This window comes from Zootoca vivipara, chromosome 3 (genome assembly GCF_965207765.1).
Source record: "Zootoca vivipara chromosome 3, rZooViv2.hap1.1, whole genome shotgun sequence".
NCBI lineage: Eukaryota > Metazoa > Chordata > Lepidosauria > Squamata > Lacertidae > Zootoca > Zootoca vivipara.
Window position 1 is genome coordinate 36,762,581 of NC_142586.1, and position 21,146 is coordinate 36,783,726.

At 45.4% G+C, this 21,146-nt stretch overlaps 1 protein-coding gene across 1 annotated transcript in view; it reads right to left on the reverse strand.

Annotated features, from left to right (window-relative positions):
• The window catches only part of IMPG1 (interphotoreceptor matrix proteoglycan 1), a 63,017-nt gene that overhangs the window by 27,924 nt on the left and 13,947 nt on the right, over positions 1 to 21,146 (reverse strand). The window contains exons 5-9 of the mRNA XM_088665924.1: positions 16,202 to 16,266; positions 14,557 to 14,600; positions 12,767 to 12,922; positions 6,282 to 6,340; positions 4,090 to 4,110 (exon numbers count right to left, since the gene is read on the reverse strand). Of these exons, the coding sequence (XP_088522050.1) occupies positions 4,090 to 4,110; positions 6,282 to 6,340; positions 12,767 to 12,922; positions 14,557 to 14,600; positions 16,202 to 16,266 (345 nt within the window). The remainder of the gene's footprint in view (positions 1 to 4,089; positions 4,111 to 6,281; positions 6,341 to 12,766; positions 12,923 to 14,556; positions 14,601 to 16,201; positions 16,267 to 21,146) is intronic.

The window sequence follows — 21,146 nt, forward strand, 5'->3', positions numbered from 1 at the left end:
TTCCGGCTTCGTCCCGTACGGTGAAATATCCCATAATTACCCCAATTTCTCGAGACTGTGCCCGTCTTTGTGAATGTGGTGCTCTTTCCCGTCAACCAACCGTACCTCGTCCACCTCCTCAGCTCTGTGCCCGCCCCTTTCTCTCCTTGTGATTGGCCGCCTTGGCAGAGTCTCCCTCAGGGATTGGTAGCCGGCATGCTAAGGAGGGTTTGGCTGTGCACTGTGTAATTAAGTTAGTGGGGCTGTCTCAGTACGCGCTAGAAGCGGCGGTGAGCTGGTCCAATCTCTATGGAGGTGACGGAGGGAAGCGCTCGGTGGCTGCTGGCGGGCTCCTCTAGCAGCAGCAGCCTGTGCCTCTCTCTCTCTCTCTCCCCTCCCAACCCTCCACCCCCTTTATCGGTGGATAATGTTCAGAGCCTGCTTTTCAAACGCCCACTGTAATAAAAATGATCTCTTGAAAATCCAAAATGATCAATCTTTTCTCCCTTTCTTCTTCTTCCTGTCCTCCTCCTCCTCCCCCTCCCTCCTTTATGATCTCCTTTCTGCAAGACCCGGACGTTCAAGAAGGGGAGGGTGTGTGGGTGTGCATGTGCGTGTTTTGGGTTTTTTTTTTGCATTGCACCGAGCGCACTTCTCCAGGTCTGTCCCGTCCCCCGTCCCTCGTGCTCAAGCTCTGCTTCCCCGCCCCCCCCATCAAACTCCAGGATTTCAGTTTATTATTTTATTACACCATCAATGCTCGCCCTCCTCCTCCCCAGCTGCTGCTGCCGCGGCTGCTGCTACAAACACATCCCTTTCCAAGCCCCCTCCCCTCACCGTGCCTTTTTCCTCTTTATTAATGTAATATTGGGGAAGGAGAGGAGATGCCCTCCTCCCGGGGAGCCCCTTCCACGTGGCCCCTATCCCCCCCCGCCCACCCGGCGACAGAGGAGCGTGTGCGCTCTTCGGATCGGCTGCTTTTCTGTCCCTCTCCAACGGGCTCCCCCCCCAGCTCAGAGAGGGAATGGGTGGCGGATTCCTCCTGAGGGGGGAGGAAAGGAAAAAAGCCAGCGGTAGCAACACAGGGAACTTAAAGAAGTTCGCGCGCCCGCGTGCGGGGGTTTTTCGCTTCAAGGAATGCAAGCGAGAGAAGGGAGCAGGTCTGTTGCACCCCTCGAGGCGCAGGCAGAATCCGGGGAGAGGAGGCGAGAGGGATCCCCTCTGGCTGAGGAGGCTGTGTGTGTGTGTGTGTGCGTGTGTGTGTGTGTGGCGCACCTCTCATCTGCTGGCTGCTCCTGCTGCTGCTGCATTTGCGAGCAGACTGAGAAGGGAAGGAGGTGAATGCCGGAGGTCCTTTCCGGAGCCTCCGCGAGGAAAAGGGAAGGGGGCTGAGGGAGGAGGAGAGGGCTGGCTGGGTGGCTGGGCAACCTTCATGGAGCCTCGGCTCCTGGGTTGGAAATCGGGCAGCGCTGGCACCGGAAGTTGCTTCTACGCAACTTCCGGTGCCGGTCTGCTGTGGTCCCGTATTTTTCTAACCAAAACTTGGAAGCTATGCTTGCTTTTCTAATTGTACTGCAGTATGGTACACATGGCATGGGCAGCTACTGAACAGCACTTATTATATAACTAGTGCTGGATTAAAAAAATCCCACTCAACCAATGGGGTAAGGTGCCTTTTCTAAGCAGTTTAAAATGTTTAAAAGACATAGTTGAAACATGGACCTATAAGGAAGGGTTGTAGGTGACTGCTAGACTAGAGCATATTATGTGCATACGGAAGGTTCCAGATTCTGTTTGCAGCATCTCCAGGTACTCTGGGGAAACCCTGGAGACCTACTGCCAATCAGCATTCACGAAGAAGAAGAAGAAGAAGAAGAAGAAGAAGAAGAAGAAGAAGAAGAAGAAGAAGAGGAGGAGGAGGAGTTTGGATTTGATATCCCGCTTTATCACTACCTGAAGGAGTCTCAAAGCGGCTAACATTCTCCTCTCCCTTCCTCCCCCACAACAAACACTCTGTGAGGTGAGTGGGGCTGAGAGACTTCAGAGAAGTGTGACTAGCCCAAGGTCACCCAGCAGCTGCATGTGGAGGAGCGGGGACGCGAACCTGGTTCCCCAGATTACGAGTCTACCGCTCTTAACCACTACACCACATAGCCAATAGCCTGCCTTCTCAGTATAAGGCACTTTCCTATGTTCCTGTGTTCCTAATCTGTCAAGTGCAGAAGTGTTCATGTAAATTATAACTCACTATATGATTATATAGGTTTGTGTGTGCGCGCATGCAGCATCAAAAAACATAGCCTTTCCAGTGCTAGGTCACCTCAACTCCTATAATTTGGTGTTATCAGATCCCAGCAAAAAGGCACATTCCAGACAACAAGGCAGCCTCCCACATTCAGTACCTGTGGCAAGCATATCATGCTGTGTACTAAAGGTAATGTTGACTATAGCACTGATTGGATAAGTCCCTAGGAGTAGTTGCTGAACAGTCAAACAAAAGCAGTTGTAGTTCTACCCTTCTTGCTGGAACAGTACATGAATGCTTAGGAGGAACAGGGCACATAAATAAAAGTGCCAGGAGACAAGATCTGTCCTGTGTTAGGAGTCACATCAAATAAAAAGGGTGTGACTATGTACTCAGAGGCCTGATTCACATGCCGCACTAAACCATAGTTAAAATAATCCACAATTTAATGTGAACAAGCAGTGCTTCACTCTTCCCTTGCTCCTGCTAGGAAACAAACCATGGTATGGCTTGCCATGTTGTCCAAACCTGGACTTGTGGTTTGTTTCTCTCTGAACAAACCATAAGCAGAAGCCAAGGTTTGTTCTTAGTTTGCCACTCATGGTTTGTTTGAGGGAAATCAATCATAAGACCAAGCTCAGGTGGCGTGACAAGTCAGATCATGGTTTGTTCCTTGGCAGTGCAGCAGAAGTGGGGGAGGAGTAAAGTGTCATTCATATTAAACCACAGCAAATTTGACGATAATTTAAGATGTCATATGAAGCATATCCATGTGCCTTTTCTTCACCTCTGAGTAATCACAAGCAGACCTAAAAGAGCTGGTTTGTTCTAGGAAAAAGGATTCCAGGGCAAGGGAACCTGACTCCTTCATCCAGGCCAAAAACGCTGCAAGTGTCATCATGCCAGTGCTTCAATATGTTACATCAACCTCATAGACAATCAACAGTACAAATGTTTAGGATCAGGATATCAATCTTCACTTTTCTGAGTGGGAAAAGGAACAACAAATAGTTATGGACTAAACTTGCTTATAACTGCTCTGCAATGGCAAACATCTGAAGGGAGGGGGAGACACTGCCTTGTGCTTTGCACATTCTACTCCATGGCAAATCTCCTCAATGGCGGGCTGGGCTGGGAAATAGGTTTCAAAAATATTTTAGACTTGTACCATACATTGAAAATCAATAGTTACTTGGTAGGCACCTAAGGGGTTCCGAAAAACCTACACGTCAGACAACTTCTTTTTGTGAGCCAGATGATAACTGACCTCCCGGCAGCACTTCAAAGATACATAAAGAGAGCCTGAGAATAAGTTTGCTTCTTATCATTTTCTAAAGCCATGTATAAATGCATTTAATTTACTGTGCTAGCACTATCGCTTCCTACTCCTACACACAAGGTGGAGGTTACAGTAGCTCTGTGATAGGATGATGACCCTATCGAGAGGAGGGTGGGGAGAAGGAATCTGGTCTTCTCAGCAGAACATAAAAGCAAAACATTTCCCTTGTCTATTTTATGTTGTAAACGGAGGAACTTTCTGTAGTTCGCATCAGTCTTCGTCTGCCTATGCTGCATAATGGCTTAGGCCAGGCATGTCAAACCTGCGGCCCTCCAGATGTTTTGGCCTACAACTCCCATGATCCCTAGCTGGCAGGACCAGTGGTTGGGGAAGATGGGAATTGTAGTCCAAAACATCTGGAGGGCCGCAGGTTTGACATGCCTGGCTTAGGCTAAACTGGCCTAAAGTCAGCAAAGCCTACATGTTTCTTCCAGATTCTGTATCTTAAAACTAGGTAATTTCACGTTGCCACTACTATGCATGTCACATTATATATATATTTTTAAAAAATGTGCAGGAAAGTTACCCATCTTTTTCCTTCTTCTGTCTTCAGTTCCAGCACACGAAGGCAGGACAGATGGAAGTATTTCAAAGGAAAAGAAAGAAGAACATTAAAGCATACAAACATATTAACTTGCGGTTAGTAATATACTCTGCATCTTTGCTCTTTGTTTTTTGCCAGGGCAAGCGACCTCCATCATTAAAATTCCTTTCTTCACAAAACACGAGCGCTCCTTTTCTCTTTCCCTTCCTGGAGTAAAATAAAGCTCTTCAGCTTTCCCCTCTCTTTCCATCCATTTCCCCTCCCCTCCCCAGGTCACTAATTGCAATTCATCGGGTGCTAATCTGCACCTTTCCCGTGGCAACGAAGAAGCTGGGATTGACTTTGTTTGGCTCTTGTCTAAATCCAGGCCTCAGTAACCTGACCTAATTATCATTCTGACTATGCACACTTCTTGAGGCCATGTCCTGCCACGACACTTTGTAATACTGTCCTCTCTTTGTTTGTCTGACATATCTTCCATGCCAAATATGGAGCTCCTTAGCTGCCCCCGCACACCCATGTGGCTCTCCCAGAACAGCTTTCCTTCTGCTAGCTGGAGATGTAGAAGAAGGGAAGGCACCAAAACAAAGACTACTTTTTCTCTTGGAGGTAATCATGAAAGTCAAGACTCCATTTCTAGCGCTGATAAATGTTCAGAGGTAAACAGAAAGAACCTTTGTGTAGGGCCAGGTTCTAAATTAGCTATTTCCCAACACTTATATATTAAATTTGCCAGGTAAGTGAATGATATATATGGAGGCTTCTTCGCCATATGTAGCAGGATATCTTTAATCCTTCTGTAACTGATCTTTATTTCTGATGATGTGCTGCGAAGTTTTGTCAGAACCGGGTGTTGGAAATATTTGGCTCTCCTGGAAACCCAACCATATGGGCAGGGTATAACAATATTATTATTAAGTACAACTCCCATCAGCCCCAGCAAGCATGACTAATAGCCAGGGGAGTGTGGAATTGTTGTTCAACAACATCTGAAGCCAGAGGTTCCCCACATCTGGTCAAAATGTAGGTGTGGGATAACACACTGGTATCATATTGATAAAAACATCAGCACCTGGGGGGGGGGGTGATAGAAAGCTTTCTTCAAGGCATGGAAAGGGTCTAGATGGATGTTATGGTAGAATGGGGTGGAGAACCTGTAGTCCTCCAAAGGTTGTTGGACTTTACGAGCCCCAGCCAGCCTGGTACATGCTCAGGACTAATGGGAGTTGTAAACTAACATCACCTACAGCATACACAGGTAGACAGTACTGTAGTGGCGAAGAGTACAAGCTGGGATGTCCCCAACTGAAATCTCACTGTAGTCATGAATTAACTAGGATGTCGTAAACAGAATCTGAAGACCTGAATGCCTAAAGATGGAGACAATAATAGGTGCCAACCTCCTGCATTGCTCGAGCTTGAATGGGATGTTGACCTAGTTCTGCTGAGTCTCCCCCGCAATCACATGTCAGCCGTCACCCCAAGTAGAATCACTGTCCCCACCACCTCATGGACCCTTGCCGTCCCTTTGGATCTCTGAAAATTTCAGTGCACTACAAACAAATTTGTAATTGTGGGACCACTTATGTGGGTTGTTAAGAACGTGAGTAATAACCTAATGTCCCCAGGGACTCCCCCCCCGCTGGATGTAAGAAAACACTGCATGTTTCCTTTGATCTTTTAGTATGGTAGCACCTACAATTTGGACCTTCCTGCCTATCGTTTTCGGGAAGGTGGAGCAAGAGATAGAGGAGAGGAGAAGAGAGGTGACAGAAGAAGAGGTATTGGCAGGGTCCACAGTCTCACGCTATCTTGAAGTGCCAATTTAGAAATACTTTTGTCTAAACTAACCTCTCTACCTGCTTTCGAAACCGATGAAAATCACTAAAAATTATGCCACTTAAAAAATAAATCACTAAACTGTTTACATAGAGTGGAGCTCAACACACTGCTAGGGAGATTGTTCCATCAGTGCACACAGCAACATTCAGAAAAATCCCCCAAAGCCAAGTAAACACGGAATAAAGCTACAGATCACAGAGAAAACTGATTGGAAGATTCTGAAATGCTAACGTACAACAAAATGTTTCCTAGAATAAAATGCCTTATTTGTTTCCTTAGTGAGAAGGGAACACTTACCCCCTAACTAGAAAGTGAATAATGTTATCACTTACCTAAATCCTAACACACGGATTTCTTTGAATCCTGCAAGTTTCTCAAATATCTTTTGCATCTATTAAACAGAGAGGGGGGAAAGTTAATTATATGTTCATTCTTCTGTCAGGGGAACTAACAGATGTTAGCTAAATAAGCATTTACTCCCAGCAGAGCCTATTCTAGCATTTGTAAAACAGAACTTTGGAATTTAGAAAGACCATTGGGGAATTTGCTTTCGTTGCATGGTTAGTGGAGACCTTAATTAAGCATTTTAACTTGGACACGCTGAGATACTAAGAAGTGTGCATGCACACGAAAGCTCATACCAAAATATAAACTTAGTTGGTCTTTAAGGTGCTACTGAAGGAATTTTTTTATTTTGCTTCGACTCAGACCAACACGGCTACCTACCTGTATGCTGAGATACTGTTTAGATTAATGGACAAAGCCCTGCAACATTGCAGCTTTTCTCACCTAGTGAGCCTGTATGCGTTATCCATATTGGTGTTTGCAATAAGGTTATAGAGGGTGTTGTTTAATCCCAGGGCCTTGGTTTTCAGGACCAGGATTTGCTCCCGTTTACATGAAGCAATATGGTAGTTTGATTTCCTCTCAGCATGTGCAGAACATCAAACTCTACTATCAGCCTCTTCAGTCACTTTATGGTTTTTGATGCATCCTTAAACACAAAGTGAACGAGGTAGGAACACGTGCTTGTAAACAAATGCATCATGGTCATCCACTTTATCAGGGAGCCCAGTTTAGGTACAGCTGTTTAGAGTACACTTGGTAATAAATCTAAGTTGGTTACCACGTTGTGATATAATGAAGGAAACCATATGACCTAAGCTTTCAGACCTAAGATCAAGGCATTTTGCTGCCCGAGGCAATGGGCAATAGGGTGCCCCCTCCCCATCTACTGGAATGACAGTGAAATCTGATTTCACCACTGCTGGCAGAGCACTGTTCACCACTGAAAGGCTAGCCTAGGGAAGCAAAGGGCTAGCCGGGGGGGGAGGGTTGCACAGAGCAGGATACATGGCGCATACCATTCGCTCTTCCCAACACCCCACCCCACTGCCAAGAATCTGTTACCCGGGTAGTTGCTTCACACCACCTAACAGTAGGCAGTAGATGTGTGTGCCTTCATGGCATTCATTTATAATACTTGTGTCCCACCTCTCCCTGCACTTGAGGCAGTTAAATCCCATAAAAGAATTTAACCATAGGTTTGGAACAAAACACTTCTTTAGTTCATGAATGACCAACTTCCTACATACACAAATCATTATTAGGAAAAGCTTCCACTGTGTTACACTTCTTTAGTTCATGAATGACCAACTTCCTACATACACAAATCATTATTAGGAAAAGCTTCCACTGTGTTACACAACAATCACTTCCTACACCAGATAAATGACATAAGGTAGTTTATTTCCAGTGATGGCTACCGTATATATGAGGACACTATAAAGTGGGATGCAGGAGATAATTAATGGCTGAACCTCTTACATGGATGATGCAGAGAGATAAAAGCCCACCCAAGTGAGCCAACCAATCTAATGGCTTTCTCTTAAATCCACCGACTTATAATGCAGCCTAATGATCCATCCTAGCCGACTTGCTCAGGAAGCGGCTATTGCTGTTGCTATCTAATTAGCCCTTGGATGGTACTATGCATAAGACAAATGACAGAAACATTATTAGGCACTTTGTTTCAGTAGATCAGGTTGTGTCAAAGCTGTGCTAACAGTAATGGGGAGGAGGGAACAATGACAGAGAATGGCTACGTTGCCTTTCTGACATTACTCTCTAGTGGAAGATGCCCTCAGTGCCCTTCCTTATTGAGTAGGCCAGATTCCCTGCTATGCTCAACGCAACCCATTGTCTTCCCTTCTCCTTCTGGGCCAAATGCACACTACTGCTGCAGAGAGGGCAAAGCATGCAGTGGGCGCTGTTCCATATTCTTGCCCTTGAGTGCTAGGTGAGGGCATGTGACCAACATTAACATCAAAGAAGAGGAGCAGGGCTCTGAGCTCCCTGCTCCAATGTGGACCTCTGAAGGAGCTCGATGATGATGATGCTGGCTTTGCAACTCTCCTTCCTTATTTATTTTATTCTATTTATCCCACATGTGACTGCATATTTGCGTTCTAGGTAAGTTGGCCCAGTAACTTCCTAGCTAGGTATCTTGAGTGGCTGATCTTGAGGTACCCATTCAATACCTAAACTCTGTGGACCTTCCTCCTAGCTGAGAGAGGTCTTCTCCCTTTTAAAGTTCTGGCACTTGGAGAAGACCTTTTTTTATTTCAGCAGGTATTTAAAGTACAGTGGTACCTCTGGTTGTGGATGGGATCCGTTCCGGAACTCTGGCCGGATCCCGAGGCAACCGGAGGGACCGCTTCTGCGCACCCACACGCGGCGGTAGAGTGCTTCTGCACATGCATGCAGGGCAAAAACCTGGAAATATACTTCTGGGTTTGCTGCTTACGTATCCCTAAGTTTACATAAGCGGAGGGATACATAAGTGGAGGACTGTAAGCTTTTCTGATGTTGTGGTTAATTGTAACCTATTTTATCTCACATATCTCTTTTGTATCTTTGTCAACCTAGAGACTACAGTGTATATAAAATGTGGAAATAAAAATAAATATATAAACAGTGCTTCTGTTTCCAAGCAAAACCAGTACTACAGCGGCCGCTCTTTACAAACATACTACAGGATCTCGAAAACACAAATCACAGAAGGCTTTTCTGGTATAAGTTTATAACTTAGTGGATATCCGAAAGAATCCTACCATACTGAAGCAAGTAACGTAAACATTTGCTAAGCTTCATTTTCCCATGGGAAGCTGAGATTGATTATGGGCTAATATATTATTATTATTATTAGATGCTGGTCTGCGCCCGTATTAAGAAATTTGTTGTTGTTGTTGTTGTTATCATCATCATCATCATCTTGATTGCCATTTCTTGGTTAATATATTGTGTTAAACACTGTGGTACATATACTATACATGTCCAATCATCTTCCTTTTTGTATTTATATTCCACCATAAATAGACCTTCGGGATTACTGACCATCAGGAACACAGACTGATGATCAAATGGTAACTGACCAGAGGTGCTTATAACTACTTGAAATGCTGGCTGTCTTTGAGCTGGATTGGATGAAACCACTTCCCTGACCTGGTCCATCACATGGAGGACAGCAAGTGCACTCCCCATGAACCTAGCACACCTGCCTCTCCTTCAATTCCCCACATATCCCACTACTGCCTAAGTGTATATAATCGAAAAATGAAGGTCAAAAAACACTTGGTCAACCTCCTGGAAAAATACAATACCCAACTGTGCAATTTTGACTTAAGCACAGTGGTTGTACTTGGATGTTCTGTCCACGCATGGCCATGCAGGGATGGTCTCTTACTCTTCTCCTCATGATGGGCTGGATCAGGGGAAAGGGGGCAGCCTATCTCCCAAGCGGGCAGGAGAACCACTGTTTTGTCCAACAGTCAAAAGAGGTACCCCCTTATTCTTGGAATATGTGCTGCAATGGCAATGCAGCAAACATGTCCGTTAATCCCCCCCCTTTGCCATGGAAGTGGTGGCTACAGACCTTGCCACAAATAATGAGATCTGTCGCTATCCATTTTGCATCAAAAGCTAGAGAACTGAGAGCATTGTATTTGGTTAGCCCTCACCCACTGCATTCTTAGATTCTCTTTCTGGAGGAAGCCAGTGAGTCTAGGCATGAAAGACAGAGCTGTGAACAATTTCATTGATGAATACTTCATCTTGAGAACAAAGCTGCAGGCCCTTCAAAGTTGTCAGTGGCAATTTCAGTCAATACATATACATCTGGAGTGAAATTATAGATTGATAGATACATGCAAACACACACTTTTCCTGTTATTATTCATACACCTCTCTCAAAACTTGTTTAAAAGCTGTTGGACTGTCAGTTTATTAGTTCTCAGATCTCAGTAGGGTGTTACATAATGTGGAAAGTTTACCCACAACTTTGCATTAAAAAATTGTGTTACATTCTAGGAATAGGTTATTTGCAAGTTTTTTTCAATGCACTTTCAATAAGCACTGCATTTGCAACTGATTTAAGAATTCAAAAGGCAAAGTGAATACCCAAAAGCAGCATTCCCACAATACCTCCCTCCTCACTTGCCATACTGACTTTTGCTTAACTTTCAACTAAGCAACCTTCAGATCATTAATTGCTGGCTATTAAATAGCTAATGAAGCATGCAATTAGCCTTAGTAATGATATAAACATGCCATCTCTCCTCTAACTCAGAGGAAATGGGATAATGCCCAAATGAATAGAGGAGAATGTGTGATTTTGGGTCCCTTGGCAGCTTCCTTTGAAAAGTAGTTCAGACAACAGTGGCTAATTTCATTCAACATTCGTATTTAGATTGCTCATTAGGTTTATTGTTGAAATGAAATCGCTACAAAGTACTGTCCATTAATTCCTGATGAGGCTCAAATGACTTTTCCTAATGGTGTGTAGTACGACTAATGCTCTCTGCTGACTGGGTATCTCTATAGTCAGTCTTATGCTGCTGAGGGGATGCTGGCAATAGGGGAGCAGATGCTTAAACCACCTGAGGAGAAGGAGTGTAGCACAGTGGTCTCTCATAGGCCTGTACCATCAGGGCCAGCTCTAGGTAGACCCCTGGTGGCACAGGGCACCATGGCGCCGGCCCGCCAGAAGGGCGCCGCGAGCTGTGCCCGCCCACTGGCCGGCCGGTCCGCCGGTTCGACACGCAGCTGCGCCCACGGCAACCGCGCTGTGCCTGCCCGCCCGCCGTGCAGCAGCGCCTGTGGCAGCCGTGCTGTGCGCTGTGCCCGCCCGCCCACCGCGCTGGGAAACGGGGGGGCGCCGGAGGGATCCGCCGCTCCACGGCGCCAGGGGCGCTTAAGACGGCCCTGTGTACCATCTCGGAACATGCCCAGGGGAAGTGTCTTCCTGTTAAGAAGTGTCTTCCTGTTAAGTTTGTTTGTTTGCTTTTTATTTTACAAGCACACATAGTTCTATTATTTTGTCTATTTATTTAATCTATTCATATGCCACCTTTCATTATAAAATCTCAGGGCAGTTTACAGAAAATATTATAACAGTAGTAAATGAAATACAGCAATCCACATCCGAAAAAAATAGAAAACACATAACTAAAGGCTACATCTGCAAGGGGGGGGGGCTGTGAGTGTGCCGGGCCACTATCTTGCCTCAGTAATGAACTGGATGAGAGCCAACAAACTGAAGCTCAATCCAGATAAGACCGAGGCACCAAGTGGTTTCCTAGACTTGATGGATGAGAGGCGGCCTGTTCTTGATGGGGCTACACTTTCTCTGAAGTCTCAGGTAGGCTGCATGGATGACTGTTGGCTTAATGGCTCACAAATTGTGCAGGGTACCTTTGCAGTGTTGGACGTAAGAGTTAGAAGCAAGGGGTGTTCCCTATTTTGAATGATTGAATTTTTAAACTAACTGAGGTTCCAACTGATATAAAGAGCAATTATCACAAGGCCAGAATGTAATCACTGTTACTGCTTCCTGACAGCTAGTGTGGTCCAGGGTAGTAGAGCGTCAACTTAGAATCAGAGTTGGAAGAGACCACAAGGGCCATCCAGTCCAACCCCCTGCCAAGCAGGAAACACCATCAAAGCATTCCTGACAGATGGCTGTCCAGCGTCCGCTTAAAGACCTCCAAAGAAGGAGACTCCACCACACTCCTTGGCAGCAAATTCCACTGTCGAACAGCTTTTACTGTCAGGAAGTTCTTCCTAATGTTTAGGTGGAATCTTCTTTCTTGTAGCTTGAATCCATTGCTCCGTGTCCACTTCTCTGGAGCAGCAGAAAACAACCTTTCACCCTCTTCTATATGACATCCTTTTATGTATTTGAACGTGGCTTGTTTCTGTGAAATGTGGGTTCAGGTTCTGGTGCTGGGTTATCAGGCAATGTGGTTCTTGGACACAGTGCCTATGTACTTTAAAAACACCAGTCATTGGTTTTTGCAAGGTTTAATTAGTTTATTTGGCAGAAAGCTCTTTACTTAGCTTGGCATCTCAATATTGATTTGACACTGGCATGCACATGTACAAAACTTCTCATGTGGCCTGAACAGTTGGCATGGACTGATGCATCTTCCCCACTGAAATGTGGGGCTGCTTATCATTTGCTGAAAGCACAAGACCTTCCCATATCAAATTAATGAGGTTTAAAAGTGCTTAACCTGCCTGGATTGAGCTCTTCATTATTTCCTTGCAAATCTGAACCACTTGGGAAACACAAACCTAAGCAGCTTCCCACAGATTTCAGTCTAAATAATTTCACTACTCTATATCAACACACAGCAAAGCAGACAACAGACACATTTCTTATTTATCACTGTCTATAATGTCCCACTAAATAAACCCAAACCAACCTTCTAATCAAACACGTATGCTGTGTTGTCATTGAATAACTGAGCGCTCTTACTTGAAGCTGAAATTTTTCAGCTAGTTTCTGGTACTGAGGAGATGCAGGATCACTCAGTTCTGGGGTATACTCCTGGTCAGTGAGGGTCACACTGAACTCCACCATCTGCTCCACAGGACGTTCGGGGACTATGTTTGGGACCTCTGGCTTTGGCTCCTGAGAAAAACAGGAGAGGAAATAAATGAGTTGCCATACTGCCTGGGCAACACCCAATATCCTGTATACCGAAAGTGAACTCATTCTCTGACTGCCAATCTTATGTGATCAAAACAACACCATCCACACACAATCAGATGTATTAACCTGTGAGGTTAGCAGAAGCAGGCAGGCAGGCAGACAGACAGACAGACAGACAGACAGACAGACACACACACACACACACTGGGAAAGGAGACAAAGTAAAAGGAGAAAAAAGTAAAAGGTTTTTGGGAGAAGAAGGAGGGGGGGGGAAACAGAAAACCAGAGAAGGGGAATGGAATACTCTGGAAAATGGTATGGCTGGCTTGCGCTTCAAGAGGAGCACTTCACACTATGACATCTTGTTGCAGAACTCACTAACATTATTTAGTTCTATATTTTAAGGAAATTTTGTGTGATGTTTATTAAAGAAGCATGCACATGTCATTTAAAAATAACTGGGCACAGAACCTACACCAACTGATTTTGTATTAAAAGGCTGAATACAACATTAATCTCTAAAATCATGAATATTTATGTGTATATGAATAGGCATATTAATTACAACTTCCTAGAAAACTGCCAGCATGCAAATGTCTGTATTTTCCAATGTTCTGAAATCCCCATAGAAGCACATAGCTGCCAAGTTATCCCTTTTTTAAAGGGATTTTCCCTTATGCTGAATAGGCTTCCTCGCGAGAAAAGGGAAAACTTGGCAGCTATGGAAGCAGCATCTCCCAGTTTTAGATTGATACAATCAGTAACAGCATCACAACAAGGAGAAGGACCAGTCACTGCTATTTTCAGCTGAGACTTTTCCAAGAATAAGCCAAGTGGGGTGCCCTTAGTGGTTCTGATGCCAGCCACCGGTATGCTTGGGTCTTCCCTTGGGTTGGTGGGTAGGGCTATTGTGATGATTTTGATGAGATGTAAGCATTTGACAGGATGTAAAAATATGTTTAAATAACATCTATCCCTATACTTCATTCCCTCACTGCCCAGCTATTGGGGAGCACATTGCAAAATGCACACAGCTTTGCTAATGACCCTAAACATACAGGTTTCTAGAATGATTGCATGAATGGCATGGGCAAGTTGGAATGGTCCTGACAGCAACATACGATGGACCAAGGTATGCTCAGCTCAGGGCTCTGTGGTTACTTTGTGTATACCAGCCAATATTTCAAAGTCTTCCTTACATGAATTCCTGGCAGGCTTTTCCCTCGACCAATGCTCCCTCAGTGTCTTTTCCCTCATTCCCAGAAGCCAGAAAAGAAAACTTTGATTTGTTTTCCCACCCCTTTCATAGCAAAGCATAGGCTTCTGTTTGTGTAATGGGAATGGATTATGCAATAAGGACAAAAACCCTTGATTAACATTGGTGGGTGAAACCTTTGCTTTAAAGCCATTTCAAATGACCATTATTTTCCACAAGTGTGGGCAGGAAGCATCATTCACAATTAGTTCACAGGAGAGACGCTAATACAACATTTACATCATAACTGAAGTGAATATAGAGAAAACCTAATGGCTTTCTCTAATGGCACACAAGTCACTGAGTCAGAAAACCAAGAGCAATTGGCTAGTGATATGGAATGTTAATGTGCCCTCACCTTCACAGGAGCTTTGGTGTCGTCAACAACGGGGCCTATAGGGGCTGCTGTGTGCAGTAAAGGTAGAGAGGGGTTAAAAACAGGTGTGGGAGTTCTTTCTTTGTCCAAGAAGAAAATAATGAGAATTAGGAAAATAACAGAACCAATTAGAACCTAAGCAATGAATTAAAATATACATTTACCTCTTGTGATGTATATAATTCAAGAAAAACAAAGGCGCAGATTGGGGTGACAATATTAAGCACACTAATTTAAGAGTAAGACTCACTGAATTCACCATGAGTTAATAGAGATAGAACTTCACTTTTAAGGCCAAACGACATGTGCCACCATTCAGGCAATTAACAATTACGTAAAAAATGTTTTGAAGTACAGTGGTACCTTGGTTTAAGTACACCATTTGTTTCGGAAGTATGTATTTAACCTGAAGCGTACTTAACCTGAAGCAAACTTTCCCATTGAAAGTAATGGAAAGTGGATTAATCCATTCCAGACGGTCCGCGGAGTACTCAACCTGAAGCGTACTTAACCCAAAGTATGAGTGTAATTGGTTCTGGAAGTCTGTACTTAACCTGAAGCGTACTTAACCTGAAGCGAACTTTCCCATTGAAAGTAATGGAAAGTGGATTAATCTGTTCCAGACGGGTCTGCGGAGTACTTAAACTGAAAGTACTCAAACCGAGGTGTACTTAAACCGAGGTATGACTAAATAGTAGGCATAAGGGCCCCAATTCAGATCAGGAGCTTGACTGGGGTGGGACTGTAGGGGCTTTAAGCCTCTGTTCCTCTGCTGCAGCCCCAATCCTGATCAGAAGGTCAGCGGTTTGAATCCCTGCGACGGGGTGAGCTCCCGTTGCTCGGTCCCAGCTCCTGCTAACCTAGCAGTTCGAAAGCACGTCAAAGTGCAAGTAGATAAATAGGTACCACTACAGTGGGAAGGTAAATGGTGTCTCCGTGTGCTGCTCTGGTTCGCCAGAAGTGGCTTTGTCATGCTGGCCACAGGACCTGGAAGCTGTACACCAGCGAGATGAGCGCCGCAACCCCAGAGTCGGTCATGACTGGACCTAATGGTCAGGGGTCCCTTTACCTTTACCTACTATTTGCACTAGAAGAAAGACGGTTGGTGCAAGTGGAAGGTTTTATTTCAATGCAAATAGCAGGTACAGAGGGAGGGGTCCAACACAGACTAGAACAATAGCAGGGGACAAAGGTTTTGAACCCCCTACGTCCCTGCTAGGATCACACTCCAAAATGGCCCCTTCAATGCTGCTATTTACTTTTTGAAAGCCATCCATGCAATTGCACGAACAACAGCATTACCTTCAACAACATACCATCAAACCCCATCCAGATGAAATTCTATGTTGCCAATTTCCTGCCTGATTATTTCTTTTAGCAAACCGCAGCAGTTTTTCTGGGAAGTATTTTACAGCAGAAACAAGATAAATAGCGCACAGTTAAATGCTCTGGTTTAAGGACTGAAAGCTTAGTTTGTAGCTACGGGAAAGATATGAGACTTATAATCCAAACATATGCCATTAGCATATTTCACTTGTGACACCCATTATATTTCAGAGTTCTGAACAACAAGTAACAATAATACTCAGGGTTAATGGATAGAAGCATATGGCATCTTTTAATTTACCTGTAGCAACAGAAGGTTCTTCAATTTTTTTGCCACTAGTTTTCTCTGTAGAAATTTCCTCTTTTCTATCAGAAAGAAATAAGGAACACTGTAAATTATGCAGCGAAGATGAAAGGAACAGGAATTCTTTCCTCTTTGACATACAGATTAAGGCCTTGATTCAACTAAAGGTATTCTCTAAAGTTATATTGGTCTCAATAGGATAATGAATCTTCTATTTCACTCTCCTTAGCACTTACATAAATGGAACTTAAAACTGCTTATGTTGGCTGGGCAGGTGCCTTAGTTTTATAGACGCAGCCCAAATAATGGAATAAATGCTTCTAAATACCCCCCCTAATTAAAACATTTCTGTCAATAGTAACAACAACAACAACAACAACAACAACAACACTATCCATAAATGAATCAGTCTGTTTCTGGTCTCTGTCCATTTTGCAGTTGTTTATTCATAAGTCAATGCCATCCTGTTTCTGTTTTTTTAAAAAATAAATCCATACAAAAATTCATATTTATATATATGCTTTATGACAAATGCATTTAAATACATTTTCTATCTCAATGTAAAATTTTCTAAACACACTGGGTGAGGTTCAACTGAGTCCTATCAGTGGAAGTCCTACACAAAGGACTTGCACAACTTGCTTTCCCCTGTCTCTACCCCCCACCCTTCCAAAATTGGCTCAAGGTGGGGATGGGGGAAATCCTCAGAACAGGTGATTGTTCCATCAGGCAATGTTTACTGTGGTATCAAGTTCCTTCCATTTTATCCTAAAATATACATTTAAAATGTGTATGCCTTTAAAACCAAGAGCCACAGTGCAAAATTCAGAGAAGTGTGAAATCCAAAGCCCTGTGGAACGCCCTCCCATCAGATGTCAAGGAAATAAACAAGTATCTGACTTTTAGAAAACCTCTGAAGGCAGCCGTGTTTAGGGAAGTTTTAAATGTTTGATGTTATCGTGCTTTTAATATTACATATAGACTTGCTTAAAGCCGGGGATGAGAATAAAGGGGTTATACCAAAATCCTTAGGAAACCAGTGGGTTCTGAGGAGGGATTTGAAATAAAAAGGTGGTTCTGCTCTCATAGTCAGAAAAGGAGCTCAGACACAGGGGGTAGTGAGGGATAACAACCAGCTCCAAGAGAGCAAAAAGCTGAGGCTAATAGAGTTGGAGGAGCGAAAGTCATAAAGGGGTATAACAGAAAACAAGCAGAGAAAGGTAAGGTGAGGCAATGATGTGAAGGCCTCAGAAGGGAAAACCGATTCACATACAAAGTGCACCAAATGTAGTCTCACTTCAGTTTGCACTTGTAATGAACTGTTGTCAGGGTTATTTTTTAGGCAATGTAAAAGAGTGCTTCTGTTTCTTTCTGTAGTGATGCGTGAACTGGTCCTATAACTCAATTTTTCTCCATTCACGCTGTTCCTTTAATTTTTGCCCTCTACAAAACTGATCCAATTTCAATTTGGTTTTATTGTTTTATTGTCTTTTTTGTGTTCTTCTTTTGTTGAGTTCTTTGCTGTTTTTTACAGAGGTTTTATTTTGTTTTTAAGGGGAGGGGTCAGGGCTGCCCGGGAGGGGGTCCCAGCAAGCAAAATGGCTGGGGCAGATTCCACAGGGGGGTGTGCACTGGAACAACCGATCTCAGTGGTCACGGGTAGGAGGAGGAGTTACGCTAAGACCAGACCATGTCATTACCGAGGAGGCAGACTTAGTCGTTGTCTGAGGACTATCCCTGCCTCCAGGTCTGGTCCTGACCGGACGGATATTGGAATCAGCAAGGGATACCCACATGACCTGAAGGTGCTGCTGTGCAATGCCAGGTCGATGATGAATAAGACCACCGCCATTCACGACCTGATTGTGGATGGAGGATTTGACCTGGCATGTGTGACAGAGACCTGGTTGGAGGAAGCCGATGGGCCCGTTCTCGGCGCTGCTTGCCCACCAGGTTTCTCTTATGCACAGCAACCCAGGCCATCTGGGCGGGGAGGGGGGGTTGCAGTGATTTTTAGGAAGTCATTAGTTTGCACCAGGCGTCCTATTGGGAAGACCCAGTTCTCTGAGTGCATGTTCTGGAAGTTGGGCAATAGAGGCAGTACAGGATTCCTTTTGGTGTACCGACCTCCCCGCTGCACCAAGGATTCCCTGCCCGAGCTGCTTCAGGTCGTGTCGGATGTGCTCCTGGAGACACCTAGCTTGGTTGTCTTAGGGGATTTTAACATCCATGCCGACACGACCTTACAAGGAGCCGCTCGGGACTTCGTGGAAAGCATGGCCACCATGGGGCTGTCCCTGAATAAGTCTGGCCCAACTCATAGCCGCGGACATGCCTTGGACTTGGTGTTTACCTCTATGGATGTTGGTGATCTGACATTAAGTAAAAGCGAAACAAAAGAAGTGCCATGGTCAGATCACTTTCTGGTGCAACTGGACTTCTCCGCAACCCTTTCCCTCTGCAGGGAGGTGGGACCGATTCGGATGGTCCGCCCCCGCTACTTAATGGATCCAATTGGCTTCCAAAGAGTGGTAGGGGATGTTTTATCCCATGTCGATGGCCTTTCAGCTGATTCCCTGGTGGCCCGCTGGAATGCGGAGTTAACCAGCGCTATTGACTGTCTGGCTCCGAAGCGCCCTCTCAGATTGCATGGAGCCCGGACAGCCCCGTGGTTTTCCCCGGCGCTGAGGGCAATGAAACAGTCGTTGAGACGGCTAGAGCGCCGGTGGCGGAAAACTCATTTTGAATCAGACCGGACACGGGCTAGAGCTCAACTTCGAGCCTACCAAGTGGCAATGGCGACGGCGAAGAGGACCTTCTTCACCGTCTCCATCGCATCTGCAGAAAACAGCAGCAGGAGACTCTTCCAGGTGGTTCACAATTTAGCGGAACCACCTGCTCCATCCGGGCCCAGTACGGGCCACATGATCTCCTGCAATGATTTTGCAAAGTTTTTTGCAGATAAAGTCGCTCAGATTCGGGAAGAGGTAGACTCCACCGTGGGAGCAGGGCCGGGGCGGGGGAGTGCTAGAGTCCTGTCTAGTCAAGTTTTGTGGGATCAATTTCAATCTGTTACCTCCGAGGATGTGGACAGGCTGCTTAGACGAATGAAACCAACCACCTGTCTCCTTGATCCTTGCCCATCCTGGCTTATAAAAGCTAGCCAGGAAGGGCTGGGCGATGGGCTTCGCGGGTTGGTAAATGCTTCTCTCCATGAGGGAGCCTTCCCAGACCCGCTGAAAGAGGCGGTTATTAAACCGCTTCTTAAAAAACCATCTTTAGATCCGGCCAATATGGCCAACTATCGCCCAGTCTCAAATCTTCCATTCTTGGGCAAGGTGATTGAGCGAGTGGTTGCGGAACAACTCCAGGCACGCCTGGAAGAAGCGGACCATTTGGATCCCTTCCAGTCAGGATTCAGGCCTCATCATGGGACTGAAACTGCCTTGGTCGCACTGGTCGATGATCTCCGGCGGGCTAGGGACAAAGGTAAGAGCTGTTTCCTTGTTCTGCTGGATCTCTCAGCGGCTTTTGACACCATCGACCATAACATCCTTCTGGACCGTCTAGAGGGCTTGGGAGCTGGGGGCACTGTCATGCAGTGGTTCCGCTCCTTCCTCCTGGGCCGTGTTCAGAAAGTGGTGGTGGGGGATGAGTGTTCAGACCCCTGGGCGCTCACTTGTGGGGTGCCTCAGGGTTCTGTCCTCTCCCCCATGCTTTTTAACATCTATATGCAGCCACTGGGAGAGATCATCAGGGGGTTTGGGCTGGGTGTCCATCAGTATGCTGATGATACCCAGCTCTACCTCTCTTTTAAATCAGAACCAGTGAAGGCGGTGAAGGTCCTGTGTGAGTGCTTGGAGGCGGTTGGAGGATGGATGGCGGCTAACAGATTGAGATTGAATCCTGACAAGACAGAAGTACTGTTTGTGGGGGACAGGAGGCGGGCGGGTGTGGAGGACTCCCTGGTCCTGAATGGGGTAACTGTGCCCCTGAAAGACCAGGTGCGCAGCCTGGGAGTCATTTTAGACTCACAGCTGTCCATGGAGGCACAGGTCAACTCCGTGTCCAGGGCAGCTGTTTATCAGCTCCATCTGGTACGCAGGCTGAGTCCCTACCTGCCCACTGACTGTCTCTCCAGAGTGGTGCATGCTCTAGTTATCTCTCGCTTGGACTACTGCAATGCGCTCTACGTGGGGCTACCTTTGAAGGTGACCCGGAAACTACAACTAATCCAGAATGCGGCAGCTAGACTGGTGACTGGGAGCGGCCGCCGAGATCACATAACACCGGTCCTAAAAGACCTACATTGGCTCCCAGTACGTTTCCGAGCACAATTCAAAGTGTTGGTGTTGACCTTTAAAGCCCTAAACGGCCTCGGTCCGGTATACCTGAAGGAGCGTCTCCACCCCCATCGTTCTGCCCGGACACTGAGGTCCAGCTCCGAGGGCCTTCTGGCGGTTCCCTCATTACGAGAAGCCAAGTTACAGGGAACCAGGCAGAGGGCCTTCTCGGTAGTGGCACCCACCCTGTGGAATGCCCTCCCACTAGAGGTCAAAGAGAACAATTACCAGACCTTTAGAAGGCATCTCAAGGCAGCCCTGTTTAGGGAAGCTTTTAATGTTTGATGGATTTCTGTATTTTAGAATTTCTGTTTTTTTTGGAAGCCGCCCAGAGTGGCTGGGGGAACCCGGCCAGATGGGCGGGGTATAAATAATAAATTATTATTATTATTATTATAAAAGAGTAGTAGTAGAAGCAATAGTAAATAAAACGAATAAGTGCCACAACAAACAACCACAGGGGTCATTTTCATTGAGGTAAAACATTTCCTTTCCTTTCTGATGAATTGTTTCAATATTTTCCATGACATAGCACCTCATGTGGCTACCACACAACAGATGAAAGTCAGGAAATTTATATGTTCTCCTTCTTTGAGGGT